This window comes from Pteronotus mesoamericanus, unplaced genomic scaffold, assembly GCF_021234165.1.
Source record: "Pteronotus mesoamericanus isolate MK-2021 breed Mesoamerican mustached bat unplaced genomic scaffold, CSHL_Meso_final scaffold_54, whole genome shotgun sequence".
Lineage (NCBI taxonomy): Eukaryota > Metazoa > Chordata > Mammalia > Chiroptera > Mormoopidae > Pteronotus > Pteronotus mesoamericanus.
In genome coordinates this window covers 78681511-78705046 of record NW_026555321.1, presented here as the reverse complement: position 1 = coordinate 78705046, position 23536 = coordinate 78681511, and the positions used below count along the sequence as shown (strand labels likewise).

General features: G+C 39.0%; 1 protein-coding gene across 1 annotated transcript; it reads left to right on the top strand.

Annotated features, from left to right (window-relative positions):
• Nucleotides 1-1277: 1277 nt before the first annotated feature.
• On the top strand, nucleotides 1278-23225 carry OPRK1 (opioid receptor kappa 1). The gene is made up of 3 exons (XM_054595897.1): nucleotides 1278-1534; nucleotides 14652-15004; nucleotides 22693-23225. The coding sequence occupies exons 1-3, from the start codon at nucleotides 1278-1280 to the stop codon at nucleotides 23223-23225; spliced, it is 1143 nt and encodes a 380-aa protein (XP_054451872.1).
• The last annotated feature ends 311 nt before the right edge of the window (nucleotides 23226-23536 follow it).

The following is a 23536-nucleotide window of genomic DNA, read 5'->3' as shown; positions in this document are numbered from 1 at the left end:
GCGTGGATCAACACTGAGGCCTGAGTAAGGCGAGTGTTTTGTTCTGCAGGCAATACCACGCAGTACAGATAATAACTGCAAGGTTCATTCAGTCTGTCAGTTAGAGGATACTGAAAGGAATGGAAATATTCTATTTATGTATATTAAATCATTAATATTTTACGATCTGTCTTATTCTAATTAGATCATTTTGCTACTGTATTCGGATGGATCATTCAAATAAACAGAACTACAATTTTTCTGCTCACCTGAAAAAAAGATGTGTGCTGAGAACCATGCCTACAATAAATTCTAGATATAGTAAGAATAATCTAGATGCATACTCGCACTAAATAGACATACACTTCCTTACTACTAATCTAAACGGCTCAGAGGCACTTTGTATTAGAACGTTGGGAAGACTGCCAAATCACCCAAAAAAGGCCGTTGAGAGGGTCTGAGAACTTCATACAAAGCGGGAGACCGAGGGGCAAGCTTGGGACGCGAGGCTAAACCTTTAAGATCCTGGCGGGTTGTGAGCGGGCAGGGCAGGGCGCGGCCCCGGGCGGGGCGAGCGCGCCACCAGAGCTCCCCGCACGCGCTCCCGGGGAGCCCGACACGTCCTCGCAGCGTCCCGCCTGGCTGAGCGCCGCCAGTCTTGGGAGCCGCGAGCTGAGCCGCGAGCTGAGCCGCAAGCTGAGCCGCGGGAATTGCGCTGAGCTGAAAAGGCGCCCTCGTGCAGAGCGCGGAGCTGTGGTCTGAGAGCCCGCGCGGGGCTGCGGGTGCGCAGCGACCCCGACAGCTGAGCAGGACCCGGGAACGCGCGGTTCAGCTCCGGCCAAGGTGTCCCCTGGACCACTCCGTGCGTGTCCGGGAGCCAGAGGTAAGCTTTGCTCTTTGTAGGCGCAGTATTTGGGAGCTAGGACACCGTGCTTGAGTCTTGTCCTTAGGGACTCCGAGCGGCAATCTGACGATCTTTCCACCAGGGGACTTTGCCTGGGAAAGGAAAGGTGCCTCTCAGGAGCTAGGGAAAAGGCGCAAGAGCTCTCCTCCCCTCCCGGCACTTAGCAGAGCGCCTGTTACCTGAGGTGGAAGCTGGACAACCTTCTCCTTGTCCCGCCCCGGGGACGTGCTGACGGGATGGGCATCCGCGGGCCCTGGGTCTCCCGCACCGCCGACCTCCGCGCGCTAACCTGGGCGCGGGCAAAGTTTGCCTCTCCAGGTCCAGCCCATTCTCTCGCTTCCGCAGCCCCCGCAGGTGCAGCCTTTCCTTCGGCTCCACTAGCAGCCGCCCAACCATGGAGTCCCCGGTTCAGATCATCCGCGGAAATCTGGGCCCCACCTGCTCCCCGAGCACCTGCCTGCTCCCCAACGGCAGCGGTGGGGTCCTGGGCTGGGGCGAGCCGGACAGCAACAGCAGCGCGAGCTCAGAGGACGCGCCACTGGAACCCGCACACATCTCCCCCGCCATCCCGGTGATCATCACGACGGTCTACTCGTTGGTGTTCGTCGTGGGCTTGGTGGGAAACTCCCTGGTCATGTTCGTGATCATTCGGTGAGCGCAGGGTCCGGGCGCTGCAGTGACAGAAGCCAGGAGGGAGGGTCAGGCCGGCTACAGAGACGGGCGGTGGGGCGCCAGCCAGGTGGTGGGGGCTCTATGGCGCCTGGACAGGGCCCCAGAGATTCTCAGAGGGTGGCCTCTTAGATGTGAGTAATTTCCTGGGAGAGTGTTTCGTGGGGGTTGCGAGCTTCACACAGGTGAATCCCAGCGGCCAGAGGTTCTTGAGGACGTAAGAGTTAACCCCATTCCTCCAACCCCTCCTGAAAACTCTGCGCGGTGTAAGTAATAGGGTGTAGAACAAGGCCAAATTCTCCTAGAGAGAAAACTAGTCCATTTGCCTGGTCTTTTGCTTGGTTGCCTGTGCCAGAGAACTGTTTTGTTCTTTGAAAACATTTTTTTAAGATACAATTGAGACCCATAGATGCTCTGTGATTTATCAGATTAGTGTTATGTTTTGTGAAGTAAAAACCAGTTTACTATTTAAGGTTGTTGGTATCCATAAACTGAATTTGCTTTGCTTTTTATTCTCCACCATGAGAAATTGAAGTTTTTATGTCATTGTTCTTTTGTGGAATTATGTTGAATTCAAGTTCCAATAATAAATATCCCGCTATCCACATAATGCTAATTTTTCAGGTAAGTAAAGTGATTCTTATTTTAGCCTCTTTTCAACAAAGAAAAAGGAAAAAAAACACCCCAGCTTTGTTCTGGCTGCCCTTTGACATGTATATGTATTTCATTTTCTGGGAGACTTAATACTCTGGAGATGCACCTTTGAGAGTGAATTAGACACTTACATTCAACTGAGAAGTTCCTGCGAAATAAAGTGGGCAAGTCACTTTGTTTAGTGGCATTGAAAGGATGAGAAACTAATTTATTTTATCCTAATCTTAGTTTTAAAACAACCTTTTTATTTTATTATGAACTTTAAGAACAGTATCTATAGTAGGAGTCTGATTCTCTTGGTAAATCATTGTCATGCAAATACCTTTTTGGCTTGGGAATGCCAGGTCTTTTATCCTCGTCCATGCTCCAGAACTAAAAACCATCATTTAAACCTCCACATATATTATAAAGCTCACTTTACCTACAATTGGTGTCTGTATCTTGGTACCCTTGGTTCCTATAATAGCTTAACAGGAATTCTATCAGTGATGAGTAAAGGCTACAGAGAAGGGGGATATTTAAAAGCAAATTGTTTTTCTAAGTCATTAGTAACTTCAGGGCTGAAACTAAAAGAAAAAAAGACAGCTGTATTTTATATTACAATAAAAATTTTAAGAGATCTGTGGTACAGAAGCTGTGTTTTGTAGTAAAATGTTGTTACAGTGTTACATAAAGAGAGGACACTAAGGAAAAAACCCAAATCTATTCCTACTCATATTTAAGTCCTTGAGTAAAACAGATACAGCTTATTGTCATTGGAATGAACACCTGAAGTGTTTTGCTTGAGAAGAGTTTCTTAGCTGCTCTACAGATTTTTTTATATGGCTCTGCAGACTGGGGTTAAAAATAATGAAAAATCCTAAAATATGTATAAAGACAATGGGGAATATTAGACATGTCGGAAAGAAAAAAGAATCATTGGATTTGAGATTATATATATATATTAGATTATCTATGCATATGTTATATGTAACATATTATATATATAAAATATCCACCAACTAAATTTGTTAGAAAGGGATAAATTCAACTAAAAACACAAAAGAATTGAGTTCACATAATCACATCATTGGTCCTGCCACCTCCTTCTCAATTACTTGGAGGTTAAATCTGATAATAAGTAAAAAAATGAAGAGTTATAGTATCATCCTGAAATGCTAACCTTTTAAAATGTTGGTTTTCTTAAACCTATAGCTAAAAGGATTGCAGAGCATTTAGAATTTGTTCAGACTGATATATGGTGGAAAAATTGAAAACTAAAACTTCAGAAGAAAAGTTGGTGGACCTGGGTTTAATTGGGTCGGGTGGAGAAAGGACTGAAGACTGGAGAGGGTGGCACCGAGAGGCTCTGGGATGCTCATCAGAACTGGGTTAAAATGCAGCCTTTGTAATGGATGTTGAGGGCTGAGCAACATTGCCTGAAAAGATGGAGGCCCACTTTTGAGAAGAACACTACTTTAACCCACGTGCAAAAGGCTCCTGGTGTAGTTCAGTCATCCTGGTGTGGGAACTCATTCTGGAGATGTAATGCGGATGCGCAATGGCAGGGCAGGTGCCAGTCTGGTATGGCCAGCTGATACCTGGGGAGAAAGTTAGGGTTGTGGGAAAAACATTGACTATTTTTTGACCTGCGTTACATGTTAAAGTTTTAATTTGCTGTCATCATTTAATGTGTACCATCTGCCATGATTCCTTAATACGAAGGCACATTAAGCCTTTCACGGTGAAAACCTGAACTGTGTGGATTCCAGCCCCCTTTCCCTCCAGGCTTTAGGGCTTGTGGCCCTGGCGTCGGGAGTGCTTCCTCAGAACTCTGGCCCACGTTCTTGGGTCCTGCCAACACTGTGTGCCCATGGGCATGACACTCAGGATGCAGACCTCATGCTTTCTTCACCCCCACCCCTGCCTACACCCTGGACTTGCCAGGCAGCCCCTCCTCCAACATCTTAAACATCTATTCTCCCACTCTCTTTACAACTTCCCACACAGACTGTCTCTACTCTTTTCAAAAAATAATTAAAATTTAATAAACACTTGATATACGCCAGGCTGGTAAAGTTGCCTATTTCATGTGAATTATTTTATTTAATCTTCCAGCCATAGGTATATTACCATGACCATGTAGCAGATGATGAAAGAAAGATTAAACAAAGAAATATTAAATGAACTGAAGTCACATCTTTCTAATTTGCGGTGCTAGAATGATTCTAGCAGCCCGATGCCAGAACCTGCACTTTGGTCCGTTCTGCTGTTCGTTTTCCACTACACCGCTTCTGCAGACTTTGGGATACCTCCTTACCAGGCAGCCCTTCATTTTCTCCCAGACTACCACATTTCATCTTTTCTTACCTGGCCTAGATCCCAGGAACAATAACCTCAGCCTCTCTTGATAATATACTCAGCTACCTTGTCTTTTTGCCCTTTTGCCACTGTCTTCCACCAGCCCTTAACCCTGGATCAAGCCAGTAACCTATCTCCCTTTTTCCTATACCCTGCAAACTAAATGCTGTCAAAATCAATTTTGTGTTTGTCCTTTAAGTGTATCTGACTCCAATTCTGCCTAGTTTTTCTGTGTCTCTCTCCTATTTTCCAGAAGGAACCAGTTCATTTTACCATTTCCCATTTACAAAAAATTACCTGATACTAATTCCCAAGCCCTCTAACTGACCATACTCCTCTCATGGTCAGCAAGTGTGCACTGCCATACCAGCGTCCAGCTGCTAGGTACACTCCTCTTACCTATGTGCATCGGCAGCCGCCCTCCCCTCATCCCCTCTCATTTCAGTCACAGGCAGACCCCTGCTCCTGTGTTTGAACCTTATTGCCTCCTGCTTTCTTGCTATGTCTGCCATATCAGTTATCTTCTTTCTACTCTATCCCTAATCTCTTCCTTTCTACTCCTTTTGTCCCTTTAGCACTTGGACATACTGAAGTAGCTCTCATCTTAGAAATAATTAATATCCATGAACCTTCCTTCCTTTTTTTTTTTTGAGTTTCCTTAGTTAATGTTTTTTCAACCTCTGGTGTGTCATAGATCCACTTCTTGAAGAATAATCCCTCTGCCTCATTTCCTTGTCTCTGCCTGTTCCTTAGCGCAGTGTATTTTGTTTCTCTCTCTGACACTTCTTCACCAAAGTGATAGCACTCATATTTCAGATGCTCACATTAGGCTGGTCAGCACTTCTATGGAGATTTAGCATACTTGACCTCTCTTACATTCTCACTTTCTCCAACAGCATCTTGCCCTTGACTTCCTTCCACATCCTTTGGGTTTCTTTTCAGTCTCCATCAGACTTTTCTTCCTCTGATGTTTCTGAAATGGTCATATTTCCAGAGTCATCTTAGCTCTCTTCGGTTCTCACTTGGCATAGAGGTTTTCACTAGAGAAGCAGAACCAGTCAGAAATGTACATGGTAAGAGATTTGTTGCAATGAATGGACTTATATGAGTATGGGGCTGGCTAGGCAAGCCTGGAGCCCATGGGGCAGGCATTAAGTAATGCAGACTGCCATCCCCAGGTGGAATTTTGTCTTTCTTAGGAAAGCTTCAGCTCTGTTCTTTAGGCCTTTCAACGGTTTGGATCAGGTCCGTTCGATTATATAACATAATGTCCCTTGTTTAAAGTCAACTGATATTCGACTTTAACTACATCTACAAAACACCTTTACAGCAACACCTACGTGAATGTTTGACTAAATAGTTGGGGAGTGTAGCCTGGCTAAGATGGCACATCAAACTGACCATCACACTCTCAATGGCATCATCCAGTCCTCTGGCCATAACATTCAGGGGAATTCTAACCAATTCTAAATCTGTGAGTCTCTCTCCCAGGTACTCATACTTAGCTACAGACTCAGTTGGCCCCCTTCCTTCTGGGTGGCTCTATATAATTATCTTACAAGTACCTCAGGTGTCCAGAGCATGTTCCTGTATTTATTTGCAAGGGCTGCTACAGCAAAGTATGAGAGACTATATGGCTTAAACAGCACATATTTATATTTTGTGCTTCTGGAGGCTAGAAGGCCAAAATCAAGGTGTTAGCAGGGTTGGGTTTCTTCTGCAGCTTCTCTCTTTGGCTTGCTGATTACTGTTTTTCCCTATTTCTTCACATGGTCTTCCCTCTGTGTGTGTCTGTGTCCTAATCTCTTCTTACAAGGACAACAGTCGTACTGGATTAAGGCACACTTTAAAACCCCATTTTATCTTAATTTGACCTCTTTAAAGGCCCTATATTCCAATATAGTCACATTCTGAGGGATGGAGATTAGGACTTTAACACATGAATTTGGAGGGTGGGGACACAATTCAGCTATAAAACATTTCCTATTCCCTTCCTGTTCTACCTAAGAAACCACTCCCCTCAAGGTTAGTATTCATTATAATTATGTATATATGTTCTCTTTTAATTTAAAGAAAAGCTTTACCTGACTTAGTCTGGGCCTCTTGGTTGAACTTGAGCCAGTCATACCAAAACTATGTGGCTGTAACCAAATTGGGCAAGTTGGCTGACCCAATCAGAATGTCCACTACAGCGCATGCCTCTTTTCCTTCCCAGCTGTTTTATTGTTTCTCCTTGAATGCTCATTATTAGCTATTGCAGTTTATGTGCACATATATTCCATAATCTCTAAATGTCAACATGGCCTACTTTAGATAACATTGCCAAATTATACCTAGAGAGGCATTAGAGAAAAGACAGAGGTATGTTGGTATAATTAGCCATGTGCTGCTCTCTATTATCTAACATTAGTTTTAACTTACACTTTTGTTAAAAAAAATGTTCTACTTTATCCTGAATTCTCTCATGGAATCAACATTAAACATTTCCTTTAAAACAAGAATAGCAAAGATAACTTCAGAAATTGTTTACAGAAGAGCCTATCTTGCATTTCTCAAAGTAATTTTATCACTTGACAAGCTCTAAAAGGAGATAATTGATTTTATTGCAAATGTTTATGGGGATTGACTAAATGGAATTTTCTCCTCCTCTGTGGGACATGTGATTCCAGATGAAGTCTAAATCCTGGTGGAACTGTTTCAGAGGTTAGAGACTATACAGACCCTCTCCAAAAAAAGAAAAAAAAAAAAGAAAAAGAAAACTAATTTGGAGATCACTAAAGTGCCCCTAAACTCTTACAGACTCCAGGCAAAATTGTAGTCTCTATGATCACTTCTTGATTATGGTGACTTTACAAGACAGCAGTTTTTCCTGGTGCCTGTCTTAGAGTTAATTCCAGGAGGAACTTATTTCCTTCTGGGAGATGATAGATCCTCTCCATTGATCATTAAGCTTTATCTTCTGAGCAACAATATCTCTATGTGAACTGGGCAGTTGGTACCTACTTCTCTCCATATTAATTTATGAATACACTCAATTGCCACCACAGGAGGCTCTGTGCAACATCCTAAAACTGTACAGCTGCAAGAGAGGCTTAGGACTGTATTAACAAAAGAGTTTTAGTTAATCTTTGGCTAAGATTTTTAGTCAAAGTCAGATCATTGGAGAAAAAATAACTGAATTTTCCTTCTTTTTCTATAAGTAATAAGCTACTTCCCTTTAGGAAAACATCATGGTTTCAGAATAACATTTATTCATCAAAAAAATAAATAAATGACTAGATCTTTTTGTTTCTTTCTTTGGATGGGGCACTGGTTTATTACTTAAATAAGGAAAACTTATGTAAGAAGAATAGATTTTGGGAGTGGGAATAATATTGCAAAAGGCTTGCTGATCAAACAAGCCAGAATTCACATGAGCCTGGTCGGGTAGCCCAGTTGGGTAAAACGTCATCCCGATTCACCAAGGCTGGGGATTTCATCCCCGGTCAAGGTACATACAAGAAGTATCCAGTGAATGCACAGAAAAGCAGAACAACAAAATGATCTGCTCCTTGCTCCCTTTCTCCCTCCCTCCCTTTCTTTCTCTAAAATCAATACATAAAATAAAGAATTTACATGAAAGACAAGAAAACATAAAATGTTATAAATTGAGAGATTCCAAAGGAATTGGTCTAGAGATGGGCAAGGAAGCCATCAGATTAAGAATGGATGGAGTTATGAGCATTTAGAGATCAGCTATAACAATAGGAACAATTTTCTGAGTTCCTGTTGAGCTCATTAACTCATTATCAACTCATTATTTTATAACAAAACTCAAAACTCTATACTTCTTAATGTTTTTTTCCACCTGTGAAGGGCTCCCTTCCTGACAGAGGACAGAGCAGAAGGGTCTCCTCTCTGCCAGCACTCTGCAGCCTACCTTAGCACAGGACTTAGTACTCGATAATTGCTCAGTGAAGACCAGTCCTTGTTGTCATCGTTGCTACTTCTGCTGTTGTTATTATTGTAAATGTTATTATCAATTATCTACTACAGTCCTACTAACCTGTATCACAATCCTATAAGATACCAATGCCCCCACTTTTTCTGAAGATGATTCTTAGAGGTTCTCAAAGCCCATATCTAATAAGTAAAGGAATTCAGGATTGTCATTCCAAGGCTTCTTAAGGAGTAAGAAATTTTATCAGAGAACTCAGTTTTCAGTATAAAAAACAGAAAAATAACAAGATATTTACATGTATATATCCAGATAGCTATATACTAGGAAACAGCACTTCAGTCATTTGAGACTGGTAGTTTTCCACCAGGTGTTACTGGCCATTATAAGCACACTGCATACACAGTTGAATGCACTTGAACATGGTTCTGGGAGTCAAGGCCCTCACTGCAGACATCATGAGTAGTTCCTGGGGTGCTGGCTATTCCAGTAAAATCATTACTTTGACATTTCCCTTCTTCCACTCTTTCCACCACATCCCATCGAAGGAGTGTGATGCAATGCGTGTCCAGTATTCTGGCTGTTTGTCACTACCTGCCTGGTGACTGCAGTCTCCACAGTTGTGGGACTCAGGGGCACACCCCACTTATCTTCAGTTCTCTTTGTAGCTTTTTCTCTTTGCATAAGATAATAATTCTGGAGAACTGAAAGGTCCTGATGCCTATGGGAATAGGATTCCTGTAGAATGCTACAGATTGAGGTAAGTTCAAAGTCAGATCATTGGAGAAAAAAAATAACTGAATTTTTGGTCATTTTCTAAAATTAATAGCTACTTCCCTTTAGGAAAGAGGCATAAGTTTAATAGCAAAGAGTCCAAAAGGACAGATAGAAAATTAATTTCATCGAGGTAAACTGAAGGTATCTGCAGGATTTAATCTAACAAACTCGTTATGTTTTCAAATTAATTTTCTGAGAATTCACATCAGTACAGTCATCATTATTTTTGACCGTTTTAAACATAAAATCTAGAAGACCATGTGTCTGGAAAACACGCCCAGGAAAAGGAGTAAATCGTGCTTGTTGGCAATGCAGAGGAAAGAGTGCCAAAACTTGTCTCTCACTGTGCTAGCCTTCTGCTGTTGGTTAAAGGATTGCATTTTTCAGGGGCTGCAGAACTTTCTTCCTGCTGAGTTTGGTGTTTGAGGGTCTCCAGGTTCCTAGTGCAGCTCCAGCATTTCAAGTTAAGGGAGGCTCATAGGTGTTTGTTGTTTTTGTTATGTTGGAGCTGTAGCTTGACGGCTACTCAGAATGCTCAGATTTTACTTCCCACTGTCTCACAAATTTGTGGTTTCAGTCAAATCACTTACTTCCTCTTCTCAGAAAAATGGGTGCTGCCTTTGGAAAAACTAAGACACCATAATATACACGGCAGCATTTGCCCACCGAGGGGCAGCCTGCTAATATTTTATATCAGTATTACCTTCTGGACCATGCCCAGTTTCCTCATGTCAGATGCTGTCTACCCCCATGTATGTGACCACACTAATCGGAATGTTTTTCAGTCCTTAGTGATGGAGGCGGCAGAATTCTCAGAATCACCTTATTCTTCTGAGAAAATTTCTGACTCCATAAGAAGCTTTGGAATGGCAGTCCTGAGTTTCTTTACTTATTAGATATGGACTCTGAGAACTCCTGAGAATCATCTCCAGATAAAATGAGGGCATTGGTATCTTACGGCACTGTGACATGGGTTATTAGGACAGTAGATAATTAATAATAACATTAATAATAACAACAACAGCAGGAGTAGCAATGAGGACAACGAGGGCTGCCATTTACTGAGCAATTATCAAGTACCAAATCCCATGCTAACTAATTGGTGCTTAGCCATCAGGATTATTGATTTATCATGCTGTCATAAAGCTAAAAAGGAGCTTCTCATTAATGAATCATTATTTAAATTAAAAAAAAAAAAACACTTGGGCAATACACCTCAATAGCAGGCTCAATATTCCTCCCACTAGTGTCTCTTTTCTTGGGTGGCCAGTGTATCACTTTCCCAGAAACCCTGCCTGCTGACATTGGTCCTTGATGGCTCGGCAGATTACTTTGTTCCCTTTGGCATCACACAAGCATATATGGTTGCCAATTTAAAAGCCATGCCTAAATTCTCTGTAAGGAGAGCTACACTAGGAAGGCCTTGAGGTAAGGTGTCATGGGGAGCATTTTTAACTCCTGGAGACGCCCCTGCCATGTTATCCCACGGCTGGCACTCTCAGCTCCCTACTTGACCCCTCTTTTTGGCCTGCTCCATGGCCCCTCCTGGGGCACTGTCCTGTTTTTTTTCAGATTTGGAACATTGTCAAGTTCAGCGAGGACAGCCCACAGACTTTGCTCTTTTAGTGCCATATGCTGCTGTGGTATGTGTGTTAAAAAGTGCAACAACTTGCTGCCAGCCCACCTCCAGCTTCCCGCATGAGCCCCAACTTCCCACCCACACGGTGCCATTTTACTTGAAATACTTGTGAATTTTTGTAAAGCAATGTAGATGAAATGGAAACTAAATTTATACCTTCCCATAGTAAGAAAGTTTACTTGTATTTTCCACCAGCAGACATATAGTGACTGGGAGGACTAATTACTGTTTCATTTTGGTTAAATACAAACAATACCAAACAGCTCAATCAGGCTGTGGAGGCTGAGAGTTTTGCCTTGTAATGATGTGCTCATAGGAGCCAGTCCAGTATGGTGTGTAAAAGACTCTCAATAAATATTTGTTGAACTCACTGTTTATTTATTACTTTTAATTATACCTGTTGTTTTCTCCCTTTCTGGCATAATAGGGTTATAAGCATGTGTCTTTCAGAAGCGTGAGAGAAGAGCCTTGCCCCCCTGCCCCTTCCAGATCCTCCCACTGAGCTCCTGCCTCTGCAGGCACAAATTACTTACCCGAGTCTAACTTTCTTCAGCTAAATTGGGAAAAAGACTTAAATCTCCAGGGTAAACTTGAAACAGTTGTTGTGAGAATCAAATAAGATACATGGAAGTCAAAATACTGAGTTTTGTGTAATACATTATACAGTGCTGGGGAGAAATGAGACTGTGGGAGCTGGGATCAAACCTCTGGTTTTGCATTCCTGCCCTGCTCTTTATAACCACATTCCTTGGAGCAATTTACAGACTTGGGAATTTTACAAAATTCATACATTAGGGAGGCTGATATCTACCGCACAGAGTTGCTCTGAGGACAAATGGAATAAAGCATGTGGAGTGTAGAGCAGAATGCCTGACTCAGGGTGGGTTTTGAAATAAATGGTTATTATTAGTATTGTTGTCATTGCTATGAAACTTCTCAAAACAGGAAGGTGATGCCATGACATAGGGATGTCAGCAGAACCAGGGTCTCCATGGCAGGAGAGTGCAGACTCCTCTAGGTCCCTGGTAGATGTACCAGCCTGTTGGGATGGTAACAGCGGTAGCTCTCACGTGGGTGAGGTGGGCTGAGCTTGTTTCTCTGGGAGCAGGGGCTTTTGCTACAATTAATGTAATTTGTAGACATTTTTGTTGTGGGTGTTTCTCATGTTCTGAGATCTGATGACAGGATCTAAATTCTTTATAAGTTCTTAAGCAATTTCATATATCCATTTGTTATAAATACTTTTGAAAAACTATGAGAAAATTACCACTCAACATTTATGATTATTTAAGATATATAGTAGTATAATATTGTATATTATTCTATTCTTGTCCTTCCAATGTATAAGATTCTGGGTTTCATTTTCACTCTTATCTTTTATTCAAAATAAATTGGGTAAATACAACCTTGAGCCTTAATCAGAACCTATATTCCCCTTTGCTTCTGGTGGGAACTGGTGGCTCCTACCCACATGAGAGAGGAAGGACGATTTGGGGAACATGAAATAAATTAGACGTATTCTCCAGACTGTGTGCATGTATTATGTGCAGTCCACATTATTTCAGGAACTTTATGAAATAGATATTCTATTTCCCATTTTATAGTTGGGAAACACCAAGTCAGGGTTTTTAGCGACTATCCAAAGTCTATCAGTTGGAAGGAAAAATGACTAGAACCCAGGTCTACCTAATAGTGTAAGGCAGACAAGATCAGGCTAAATTTATAAGGAAAGAAGAGAATATCAGGGAAAAAACATGAGAGTCAGGCTAACTTTATAAAGAAAGTAGAGAATATCAGGGAAAAAAACATGAGAGTAGAAGTTACAGATACTGCCTGCTAAGGTCTTTGCTAGCAGTAGGGACTTGAGGGGAAAAAGTTGAAAGAGTAAGAGTGCTGCTTTTAAGATGCATTTTTCCAACATAACTATATTTTTAAGAAGACGATATTTAAACAGATAGTATTTCAGTCTTGCTCACAAGAAATACTTGGCTGTCTCAGTAAATGTACTTGCTTAGTTATCTATGACTTTATAAAACCTATGTTCTGAGCATTGACCTTGCACATTCAATCACTTTCTAAAGCTTACAGAGCATTAAAAAAATAGCCTGGCTGGTATGGCTCAGTGGACTGGGTGCCTACCTGTGAAGAAAAGGATCACCGGTTCGATTCCCATCCAGGGCATATGCCTGGGTTGTGGGCCAGGTCCCCAGTATGGGGTGCTTGAGAGGCAACCACTCATTGATATTTCTCTCCCTCTCTTTCTCCTTCCCTTCCCCTCTCTCTAATAATAACTAAATAACATTAAAAAAAGTATTTGAGTGAAAACTATAATGCAAAGCATAGTTTTAAGTAAACTCCTCACCAGATTAAATCACTGTTTAGTCAAGAGCATCAAAATGAAAACCAGAAGGTATTGATTGTAGTACCAGTCCTAATAATGCCTTCATCCAAGTACAAACAAATACCTCTCCTGACAAGAACAGGAGAGAGAAAGGAAAGATTGGGGAGGCAGGGCATTGGGAATCCGAAGTGTAACGCTGTGAGTCAAATATTTTGAGTCAGGCCATCTACCACCTTTATCTTATGTATTGCCTGTTAGGCTTTACTAACATTATTTAACAAGAACTGAAACTCAGAAAAGTCTTATATTGTGTCCAGACTAAGGACTATCTACCTTCACATTAGACCACACTATTTCCAAGGGCAGCTGAGGTTGTTATATCATTTCATGGTAAAAAGTTTCTCATGTGGAAATTTATGTCTTGAATGGCACCAACACCATGATCAATGAATACCATTGATATTTATTTTTTATAACCAAAGCAGAAGTGGTTTTACATAAGATAGTTCCTTTTTAAATGGCCTTTAATAAAAGTCATGACTGTACATTGAGGAAGCCTAGCTCTTTGAAGGTTCATGGGGCATGGCTGCAATAATTGTGATAAGGTCTACAAATCTGAAGTGTATAGAGAATAATTAACATACAGATTTTCCTAACATATTAGCATTTGGCCTCTGAAAAGCTGCTGGTATAGTTTGGAACATTTCATGCACTATAGATCCCTGAAGAAATGTTCTAAGTAAAAGAATTCTCTTAATTTGGTTTTAGTTGAAAATGGAATTGTTCTAAACTTCATGTGGTAATGAGAAGAATAATTTGGGATTAAAGGCAGTCTTTCTTACCTACCTTGAAAATTATTCTCTCCTCAGTCAGAAGATGAAACAAATTATGTATTTGAAAACTCACTCAAGATGCAAGAAAAACAGACTTCTTCCTTACTTACTGTAATGGGTTACATTTAGTGCTATGACATGTATAAGGGAAAAACTCAGCCTTCTTTGTTTACTGATGCATTGAAAATGAAAAACCAGTGCATAGTGGCAAACAAAAATCAACAAACTTATGTATGTTAGTGAAATTAAAAAGACCTATATTATATGCAAATCTGTTGAGATCTATACTGTGTAAATTCATCTATATATCTAGACTGTTTCCTCTACCTGTTAATTTTTCATTTAAATAAATTTTGCACAAAACACTATAATAAAAGCTAATGTCAGAGATTTTTGCCCATTTTTATACTATTCTTAAAGACTAAAACTCTTTTTTTTACTAATATTAGACACACAATAAACATGTAAAGAATAAGTGAATGAAAACCAAATTTAGTAGTCCAAAGGTTTTCACAAACAGTTAACCTCATGGATTTGACATGAAGATGGAGAGAAATGATCTTGTTTCTTGTCTTTAGATACACTAAGATGAAGACAGCGACCAACATTTATATATTTAACCTGGCTATGGCAGATGCTTTAGTTACTACCACCATGCCCTTCCAGAGCACAGTCTATCTGATGAATTCCTGGCCGTTTGGGGATATGCTGTGCAAGATAGTCATTTCCATTGACTATTACAACATGTTTACCAGCATATTCACCTTGACTATGATGAGTGTGGACCGATATATTGCTGTATGTCACCCTATCAAGGCACTGGACTTTCGCACACCTCTGAAGGCAAAGATCATCAATATCTGTATTTGGCTCCTGTCTTCATCCGTTGGAATATCCGCAATTGTCCTTGGAGGAACCAAAGTCAGGGAAGGTAAGGGAAGGCATTTTCATTTCATTTTTTAAAATATAACTTCTAAGGAAACAAGCTTTTTATTTGGGAGTGATTGGGACATCTATGGGAAAAACCAAAAGACAATGGAAATGTAATGCCTAAATTCATGGAAGATGAAAAATAAAACAATTTTGTGTTTCTTTCCACATTTAAACAGAAGATGAGATGATATTACCTGAGCATAGAACCCGACCTCTCTCTTGTTTCAGAAATGCCAGCAACATGTAGATTTTTAAAGTACAATTCCATTGTATTCTGGCAATTCTGAGATATACCTCTTCGCTCCTCTTGTTTTGTCCCAAAAAGGACCCCAAATCATTAGAGACATACTGCTCTTTACCTTCTTCTCCTTAAGGGTTAATCTCCACAACACTATCATAATAGCTACATTTGACTGTAGGCCATTCAAAATCAGGTTCACAAATGGATGGTAGTACAGATAACTAGGCCATTAAATTTTGGACATGTTAGTTCTTTCTTACCCCACACCAACAGGTTACTCGATGTTTTCCCTGTATTTCTAGGACAGTGGTTCTCATCCTGGGCTGCACATTAGAACCATCTGGTACTTTAAAAAATACTGCTGCCTGGTCACACCCTGGAGGGTCTGGTTTAATTGACCTGAGGCACAGTCTGGATATCAAGATTGTTAAGCTGTCCCCAGCTTAACCCTGACCTGCAGCCAAGGTGAGAACTTCTGTTCTAGGAGTTTTGCTTTACTAGTAAAAGATAAAAGAGTAAAAATATATTTGGTCTTAATAGAATTCCTGGGGAAAGGGGAGTAGAACAATCATTTTAATAATCATTAAATCATTCATTATTATATAATCATATAAATCAATCATTAATAATAATCATGATTAATGTTATTTACTACCTTAGCAGTTGTCTAAACGCTCCATTGTGTTAGGGAGGTCCATGATATCTGTGAGCACAGGTAATGGAATATGTGCAGCAGAGACTTCCCAGGTCACAGTGAAAGGGCAGGTGCTAAAAGTATAGCTTATCTTGCATGCTACACATTTTTTTAACGGAGCACATTTTCTTTTTCTTCCGAAACTATAAAATGAATTTCCAGCATAGCCACTGCAGGGGTTAAGCTATAATACTTGGTAAATTTTAAGAAATGCCAAAACTTTATCAAAGAAGAGTTTTTTAAAAAAATATGATTAATTTTATACAGGATTTTGTTTCTTTAGAAGTAGAACAAATGAAAATAAAGTTGCAAGAAACTCTCAGCCTTAGGTGTTTATGCATAATAACTCAGATTTAAGAAAAGTTTTTGCATATACAATATGAGGTTCAGAGAGTAGGCTAAAGATTAAAAGAACATGGATGATTTTTCCCAGAGCAAATGAAGAACTGATTTTTATTATTCCACATTATACTTAGAAAGATTTAACCCTTACACTTCTCTAATCATTGTCAGAAAATGACATCCTAGAAGAAATGGATATCAACTAGATTTTTGAAAGAGGAAACAAAGATAGATGTGGGTTTCCAAGTAGGAGCTGCTGTAGATGAATGTGTGCATATTCAATGGAAGAAAAGGTGCACCAGTGTAGGCAGAAGATTAATGTGTGGAGCAAATAGAGTAGGAAATGGGTGAAAATTAAAGTAGCCCTGTTGGAGGACGCCATTCTTTCTTTGTGTCTATTTTCGGAAGCAATTTTGTTCATATAATAAGAGACTTTCTCTAGACCTTCCAGTGGGCTCACTTTGGAGTGTTGCATCACACTGCATGTCAAGAGTCTTGAATAACCAAGAGGAGTGTTTAGATAATTTCTACATGCTAAGTCAGAGCTGAATGGTGTTAGTATTTCATACTGTTGTTTGTGGAGAGTGCTCACTGAAATGAATCAGGTGTTAATTGCATTTGAATATATCTACTTGGACAAGAAATCTTGGTTAATGCCTCTTGAGTTCACAGCATTTCTCTTTGGTCAAGGGCACAGATGCTGGGATTGAATCCTGATTTCACCATTTATGGGCAGTGTCACTTAGGAACCTTACCTAGACCTCTGTGCCTCATTTTCCTCATCTGAAAGATAGGACTAATAAACAATCCTAGGGTGTTTTCCAGATCTGAGTCAAAATGTTGAACACTGATAAAGCACTGCCCGGGATAAAGCAGTGCCTAGTGAGCACTTAAAAATATTAGCTGCCAGTATCGTTATCTGACATCAGAAATTAACAGGTCCTGCCTAATTGCTTGTGTTTATCAACATCTGTAGGGTTTTCATTCAATATTGAAGGGCTATTGTGTAAAGGAAAATTTTCATTTTATAGACAATATACTAAATATAACATTTTAAATTATATTTATATGTTATATGTGTGCACTATTTATTTTGGGAATTCATAGCTGCCGCCTTATTCTTCCTCCCCCCCACCCCCTCTCTCCTCCTCTTCTTTTTTTTCTTCTTTTTCCATCTTCTTCCTTCTGCTTCTCCTCCTTCTCCTCCTCCTCCTCCACCACCTCCTCCTCCTCCTCCTTCTTCTTCTTCTTCTTCTTCTTCTTCTTCTTCTTCTTCTTCTTCTTCTTCTTTCTTCTTCTTATAGCTAGAAACAGAATTATTCTTTAAAAAATACACACCAGGAAGGCTTTAGTTTAGATATTAGATATGACTACATTTATGACAGCCTCAAAGCACTGGAACATGTACAAAGCAAGCATTAATCCTCTAATATTAATATAAAAGGAAAATAAATACTGTTTTAAAAATACTTTATTATGTTATTATTGACCTGTAAAAAGCTGTGCATATTTAATGTATACAACTCAATAAGTTTGAGGACAACTACCTGTAAAACCATCAACCCATCAATACCATAGTCATATCTGTCACCTTCCAAAATTTCCTCCTGCCCTCTTTATTATTATCTTTTTGTGTGTGTGTTAAGAACATTTACTATAACATCTACCCTTACACATTTTTACCTAACACATTTTTAAGTCTAGAGTACAGTCCTGTTAGCTATAGGGTCTATGCTGCAGAATATATCTCCAGAACTTATTTATTACTTGCACAAATGAAACTTTGTACCCTTGACCATCACCTCCCATTTTCCCTTCAAACCACCACCCTACCCAGCCCCTGGAAACCACTGTTCTACTCTTTGCCTCTAAAACTTTGACTATTTTCGATTCCACATATAAGTGAGATAATACAATATTTGTCTTTCTGCACCTGGCTTATTTCACTAAGCATAATGGGCACCAGGTCCATCCATGTTATTGCAAATGGCAGGATTTTCTTCTTTTCTAAGACTGAATAATATTTAATTATTATATATCATATTTTTATTCATTCATCCATTGATGGATATTTAGGTTGTTTCCATTTCTTAGCTATTGTGAATAATGCAGCAATGAACATAAAAATGAAGGAATCTTTTGAAATCCTGATTTCAGTTCCTTTGGATAAATACCCAGAAGTGGGTTTGCTATATCATATATATATTTTTTTACTTTCTATTTTTACTTTCTTGAGAAACTCCATACTGTTTTCTTAAAATGGCTGAACAAATTTACACTCCCATTAATAGTGCAAAAGTGTTGTCATTTCTCTACATCCTCACCAACACGTTATTTCTTTTTTTTTTAAATAAAAACCAATTTAACAGGTGTAAGGTGTTACAGCATTGTGGTTTTGATTTGCATTTTCTGGGTGATTACTGATGTTGAGCATACTTTCATATACCTTTTGGAAATTTATATGTCGTTTTGGGAGAAATGTCTATTCAAGTTCTTTGCCTCTTTTTATATAAGGTTATTTGCTTTTCTACTGTTGAGTTGTATTAGCTCCTTATATATCTTAGATATTAACCCCTTGTTAGATACATAGTTTGTAAATATTTTCTTCTATTCTGTAGGTTGCCTTTTCGTTTTCTTGATTGTATCCTTTCTTCATAGAAGCTTTTTGGTTCACATTAGTTAGGTGCAATCTCAATTTTTGTTGTTGTTGTTATTCTTGTTTGTGCTTTTGGTGTCATATCCCCCCAAATTATTACTGAGACCAGTATTAAGTAGCTTTTGCCCCTTGTTTTCTATCAGGAGATTCATGGTTTTGGGTTTTAAATTTAGGTTTCTAATCCATTTTGAGTTGAATTATGGGTCTGTTATAAAATAAAGGTCTACCTTCACTCTTTTGCATGTGTCTGTCCAGTTTTCCCAGCACCATTTATTGAAGAGACTCTTTTCCCCTCTCTGCATTCTTGGCAACCTTACTGAAGATCACTTGACCATATATTTGTGAATTATCCAATTTTCTGCCTGTTATTGATGTCTCTTTTCATGCAGTTTTCATGTGGTAAAAAGAAATACCTGATATGATTTCAATCTTCTTAAATTTGTTAAGACTTGCTTTGTGATCTAATATATGATATCGTCTGGGTAATGTTCCATGTGTGCTTGAGAAGAATGTATATTCTGTTGCTCTTGAATGGGATTTGTTATATACATGTTGTTTATTTATAATGTTGTTCAATTCTGCTGTTTCCTTATTGACCATTCTCTCTGGATCATCTATTCATTTTTGGAAGTGGGATACTGAAGACCCCTACTATATTGTATTGTTGCCTAAGGTTCCCTTGAGTTCTGTTAATATTTTCTTTATGTGTTTAGGTGCTCTGATGTTGGGTGCATATATGTTATTAATTGTTATATACTCTTGAAGAATTAAAACATTTATAATTTTATAATGACTTTCTTTGTCTCTTGCAACAGTTTTAACTTAAAATCTGCTTTGCGTAATATAAGTATAGCTATTCTTGCTTTCTTTTGCCTACCATTTTGCATGGAATATCTTTTTCTATCCATTTATTGTTAGAATATGTATGTCCTTAAAGCTAAGGATTCACTCTTTTCTGAAACAGAACATTTTATAAAAATGTTGGACTTGTGTTTTCTTGATGATTGCCTCAGTACTCTCCTTTCTCTTTTTTGGTATAAATTGAGCTTCATTGATATTTCTGGAGTATATTTCCATGCTATAATTGGTTTTCAAAATGCAGCTGTAGCTGTAGTTGATTATTTCTCTCATTCATTAAATATTGTAGAGCTTCTATTACATGCAAGACAATTTTTGCAAGAGGAAGCTGTTCCATAGGGTCAAAAAAATATATACAAGTTAAACATCAGCCCTTATGGTGCTTTTTGCTTATTTTAGCAAGTACTCTTTTGTAATAACTACTGTAGTCAGTTCATATTTTTAAGGGTTTCCATGTGGTATTCATTTGTTCATTTATTTCACAATGTATTCTCCATGAGCTCCAAATGTTTCTGCCACCCTATGTAGAAGGGATTAAATATTGAATATGGCAGTCTAAATACCTATCCTAGAGCAGTTTACATTCTGGATGGAGAGAAAAACCTTAAGAAAGGTAACATGTTATTACAGAAGAGCTTCTGTCTAGCTTCTGCCAGGATAGAATGATAAATGTAGGATGAGTATAATATAGAGATAATATAATTTGCAGCAGAAAAGACTATTCACATGGATTGACTTCTATATATACATGTCTCTGAAGTGATATTTAAGCTGAGGCCAACAGCAAGAAAGAGAAAATGTTGGAATACAGAAAAGTTAAGCAGGAAAAACAAAGACACATTCCCTACCTTTAAAGAAGCCAGATTCAATAGACAAGCAAAGTCCAGAGAAAATTTCCTTTTTAATTTTATCTGTTCTTTATTAGCAATGTGTAAGAAAAGAATACTGAATATTTTGTATATAACCTATACCCAAACCATATACAAATTTGGTTTCCCAAACATTATTGCAAAACAAATACTATAATTTTTTGAATTTATTTCTTTTCAAGAGTATTTTTTATTTTTAATTACAGTTTACTTTCAATATTATTTTGTATTGGTTTCAGGTATACCACATAGTGGCTAGACAAACATATCAGGGTAAAATATTTTTTATTTCTTTCTTTTTTATTGTTCAAATATACTTGTCTCCATTTTCCCGCCACCACTTTCCCCTTCCCCACCCATCTCTACCTCCCTCCCTCAATCCTTCCCCACTTTGGCTTTGTCCATGGGTCCTTTTTATATGTTCCTTGATTTGACCCTTCCCCTTCTTTTCCCCGTTACACCCTCTCCTCCTTCCTTCTTGTCACTGTTTGTTTTTTCTTTCAGTGTTGCTCATTATATTTTTCTTGCTTGTTTGTTTTGTTGATCAGGCTCCACTTACAAGTGACATTGTAAAGTATTTGTCTTTCACCCCCTGGCTCATTTAGCTTAGCATAATGCTCTCCATTTCCATCCATGCTGTCACGAAGCATAGTAGCTCTTTCTTTCTTTCTGCTGCATCATATTCCACTGTATAAATGTACCATAATTTTTTGATCCACTCGCTTATTGATGGACATTTAGGTTGCTTCCAGCACTTGGCTATTGTAAACTATGCTTCTATGAACATTGAGGTGCATAGGTTCTTTTGAATTGGTGTTTTGGGATTCTTAGGGTATAATCCCAGCAGGGGAATTGCTGGGTCAAAATATTTTTTAACATCAGGTTTTTGCAATGTCAAAGGAAAATATTTTCATTATAAAAATTACACTTTAAATTGCTCATGATTACTTTATCCATAAGGAAGGATCAGGACAAAGAGAGCTAGGCCTGTTCTGTGCTCAGTGACTGATGAGAGGCAAGAAGAAAAAATGGGGGCTGGTTGACAGTTACGACAAATGGGAGCTCTGGAGGGGCGGGCAGATCCACAATGAAAGTATTATAAAAGGTACTTATCCTGGGTCTCTGCTCTTTTGGTGTCTGTTCTTAGAATATTAACAGCACTCCAAAAAAACAAAAAACAAAAAACTCTCCATCAAAGAGAATTGGAGCAAATAAAGCAGTTTTCTAAATAATCATATAAAAATATTTACCTGTTACCTAGTCAATGTTGGTAAGAATGAAAAATGTGTCTGATTTTTTAAATTTCCTTAATGATGATGATTCCCTTCCTTCTTCTCCTCCCTGTTCCTTCTTCTAATTTTTCTTTTTCTTTTCCACCTTCTTCTTCTACTCCAGAAGTTGTTCATGTTTCTTCAGCAATGCCCTTAATCACGAGGGTCACCATTGGCTCCACTAAATCACAGTACTTTGGTCATATTTAGACAAATTTTATATAAACTTTTACTGACCTTCATAAAAGCTTCCTGTAAACCAGTTAATATTTTTAGGACAAGTTAGCTTTTGTTAAATTAAATGGCTAGGTTTGCAATATTTAGTCATTTATTACTAATACATACTAGTTTTTATTGTCAGAAACTTGGGTCTGGAAGAATTGTTAATAAATAGAAATGCAAATAAGCGCTAATGCTATAAATTAACAATTTAACTGTTCTGAGAATCATCAATGTGAAACCAGTTTCAGAACTAGATAATTCATATTGATAGCTAATTTAATTTATTCTGTAGTTCAGTGTATGTTACCAATAAATGGTGACTTTCTGGGTTTATTGTTCCATGCACAAAGATAGGATGGTTAATATCCATGGCTTTCATTCCTAATTAGGTAACCTGCTTCAGGTAATATTATCTCGCTATTATTGGACCTTTGCAATCAAAAGTATTAAAAATCACATTTAAAACACTTTGCAGCCACAGTAGTAATCCTTTTCTCTTTGTGCTTTGTTTTGTTTTTGTTCACCTTTTGCAGACATCGATGTCATTGAGTGCTCCTTGCAGTTCCCAGATGACGATTACTCCTGGTGGGACCTCTTCATGAAAATCTGTGTCTTTGTATTTGCCTTTGTGATCCCCGTCATCATCATCATCATCTGCTACACCCTGATGATCCTGCGCTTAAAGAGCGTCCGACTCCTTTCTGGCTCCCGAGAGAAAGATCGCAATCTCCGTCGAATCACCAGGCTTGTCTTGGTGGTGGTGGCAGTCTTTATCGTCTGCTGGACTCCCATTCACATTTTCATCCTCGTGGAGGCTCTGGGGAGCACCTCCCACAGCACCGCTGCCCTCTCCAGCTATTACTTCTGCATCGCCTTAGGTTACACCAACAGCAGCCTGAACCCCATTCTCTATGCTTTTCTGGATGAAAATTTCAAGAGGTGTTTCAGGGACTTCTGCTTTCCCATTAAGATGAGGATGGAGCGTCAGGGCACTAGTAGAGTCAGAAATACAATTCAGGATCCCGCTTACCTGAGGGATGTTGATGGGATAAATAAACCAGTATGACTAGTCGTGGAGATGTCTTCTTATAGTTCTCCAGGAAGAGAAGAGTTCAATGATCTAGGTTTAACTCAGATTACTACTGCAGTCTAATATGGAAAAGTAGAATTTCTAACAAACTTTTAGAAATCTCATGGTCTTTAATAAAGGAGGCTGCATTAGCAACTCAGGTTGGTCGAAGCATCAAGACTGGAGGGATTGAGTACAAAAGGTTTGAGAGTGCAAATACCAACCCTCTCTAGGGCAGGGAATCAAGGCTGGCTCCCGGTTCCTTTGATGAACAAGAAACAAGCCTTTTTCTTCTGGTTACCTAAATT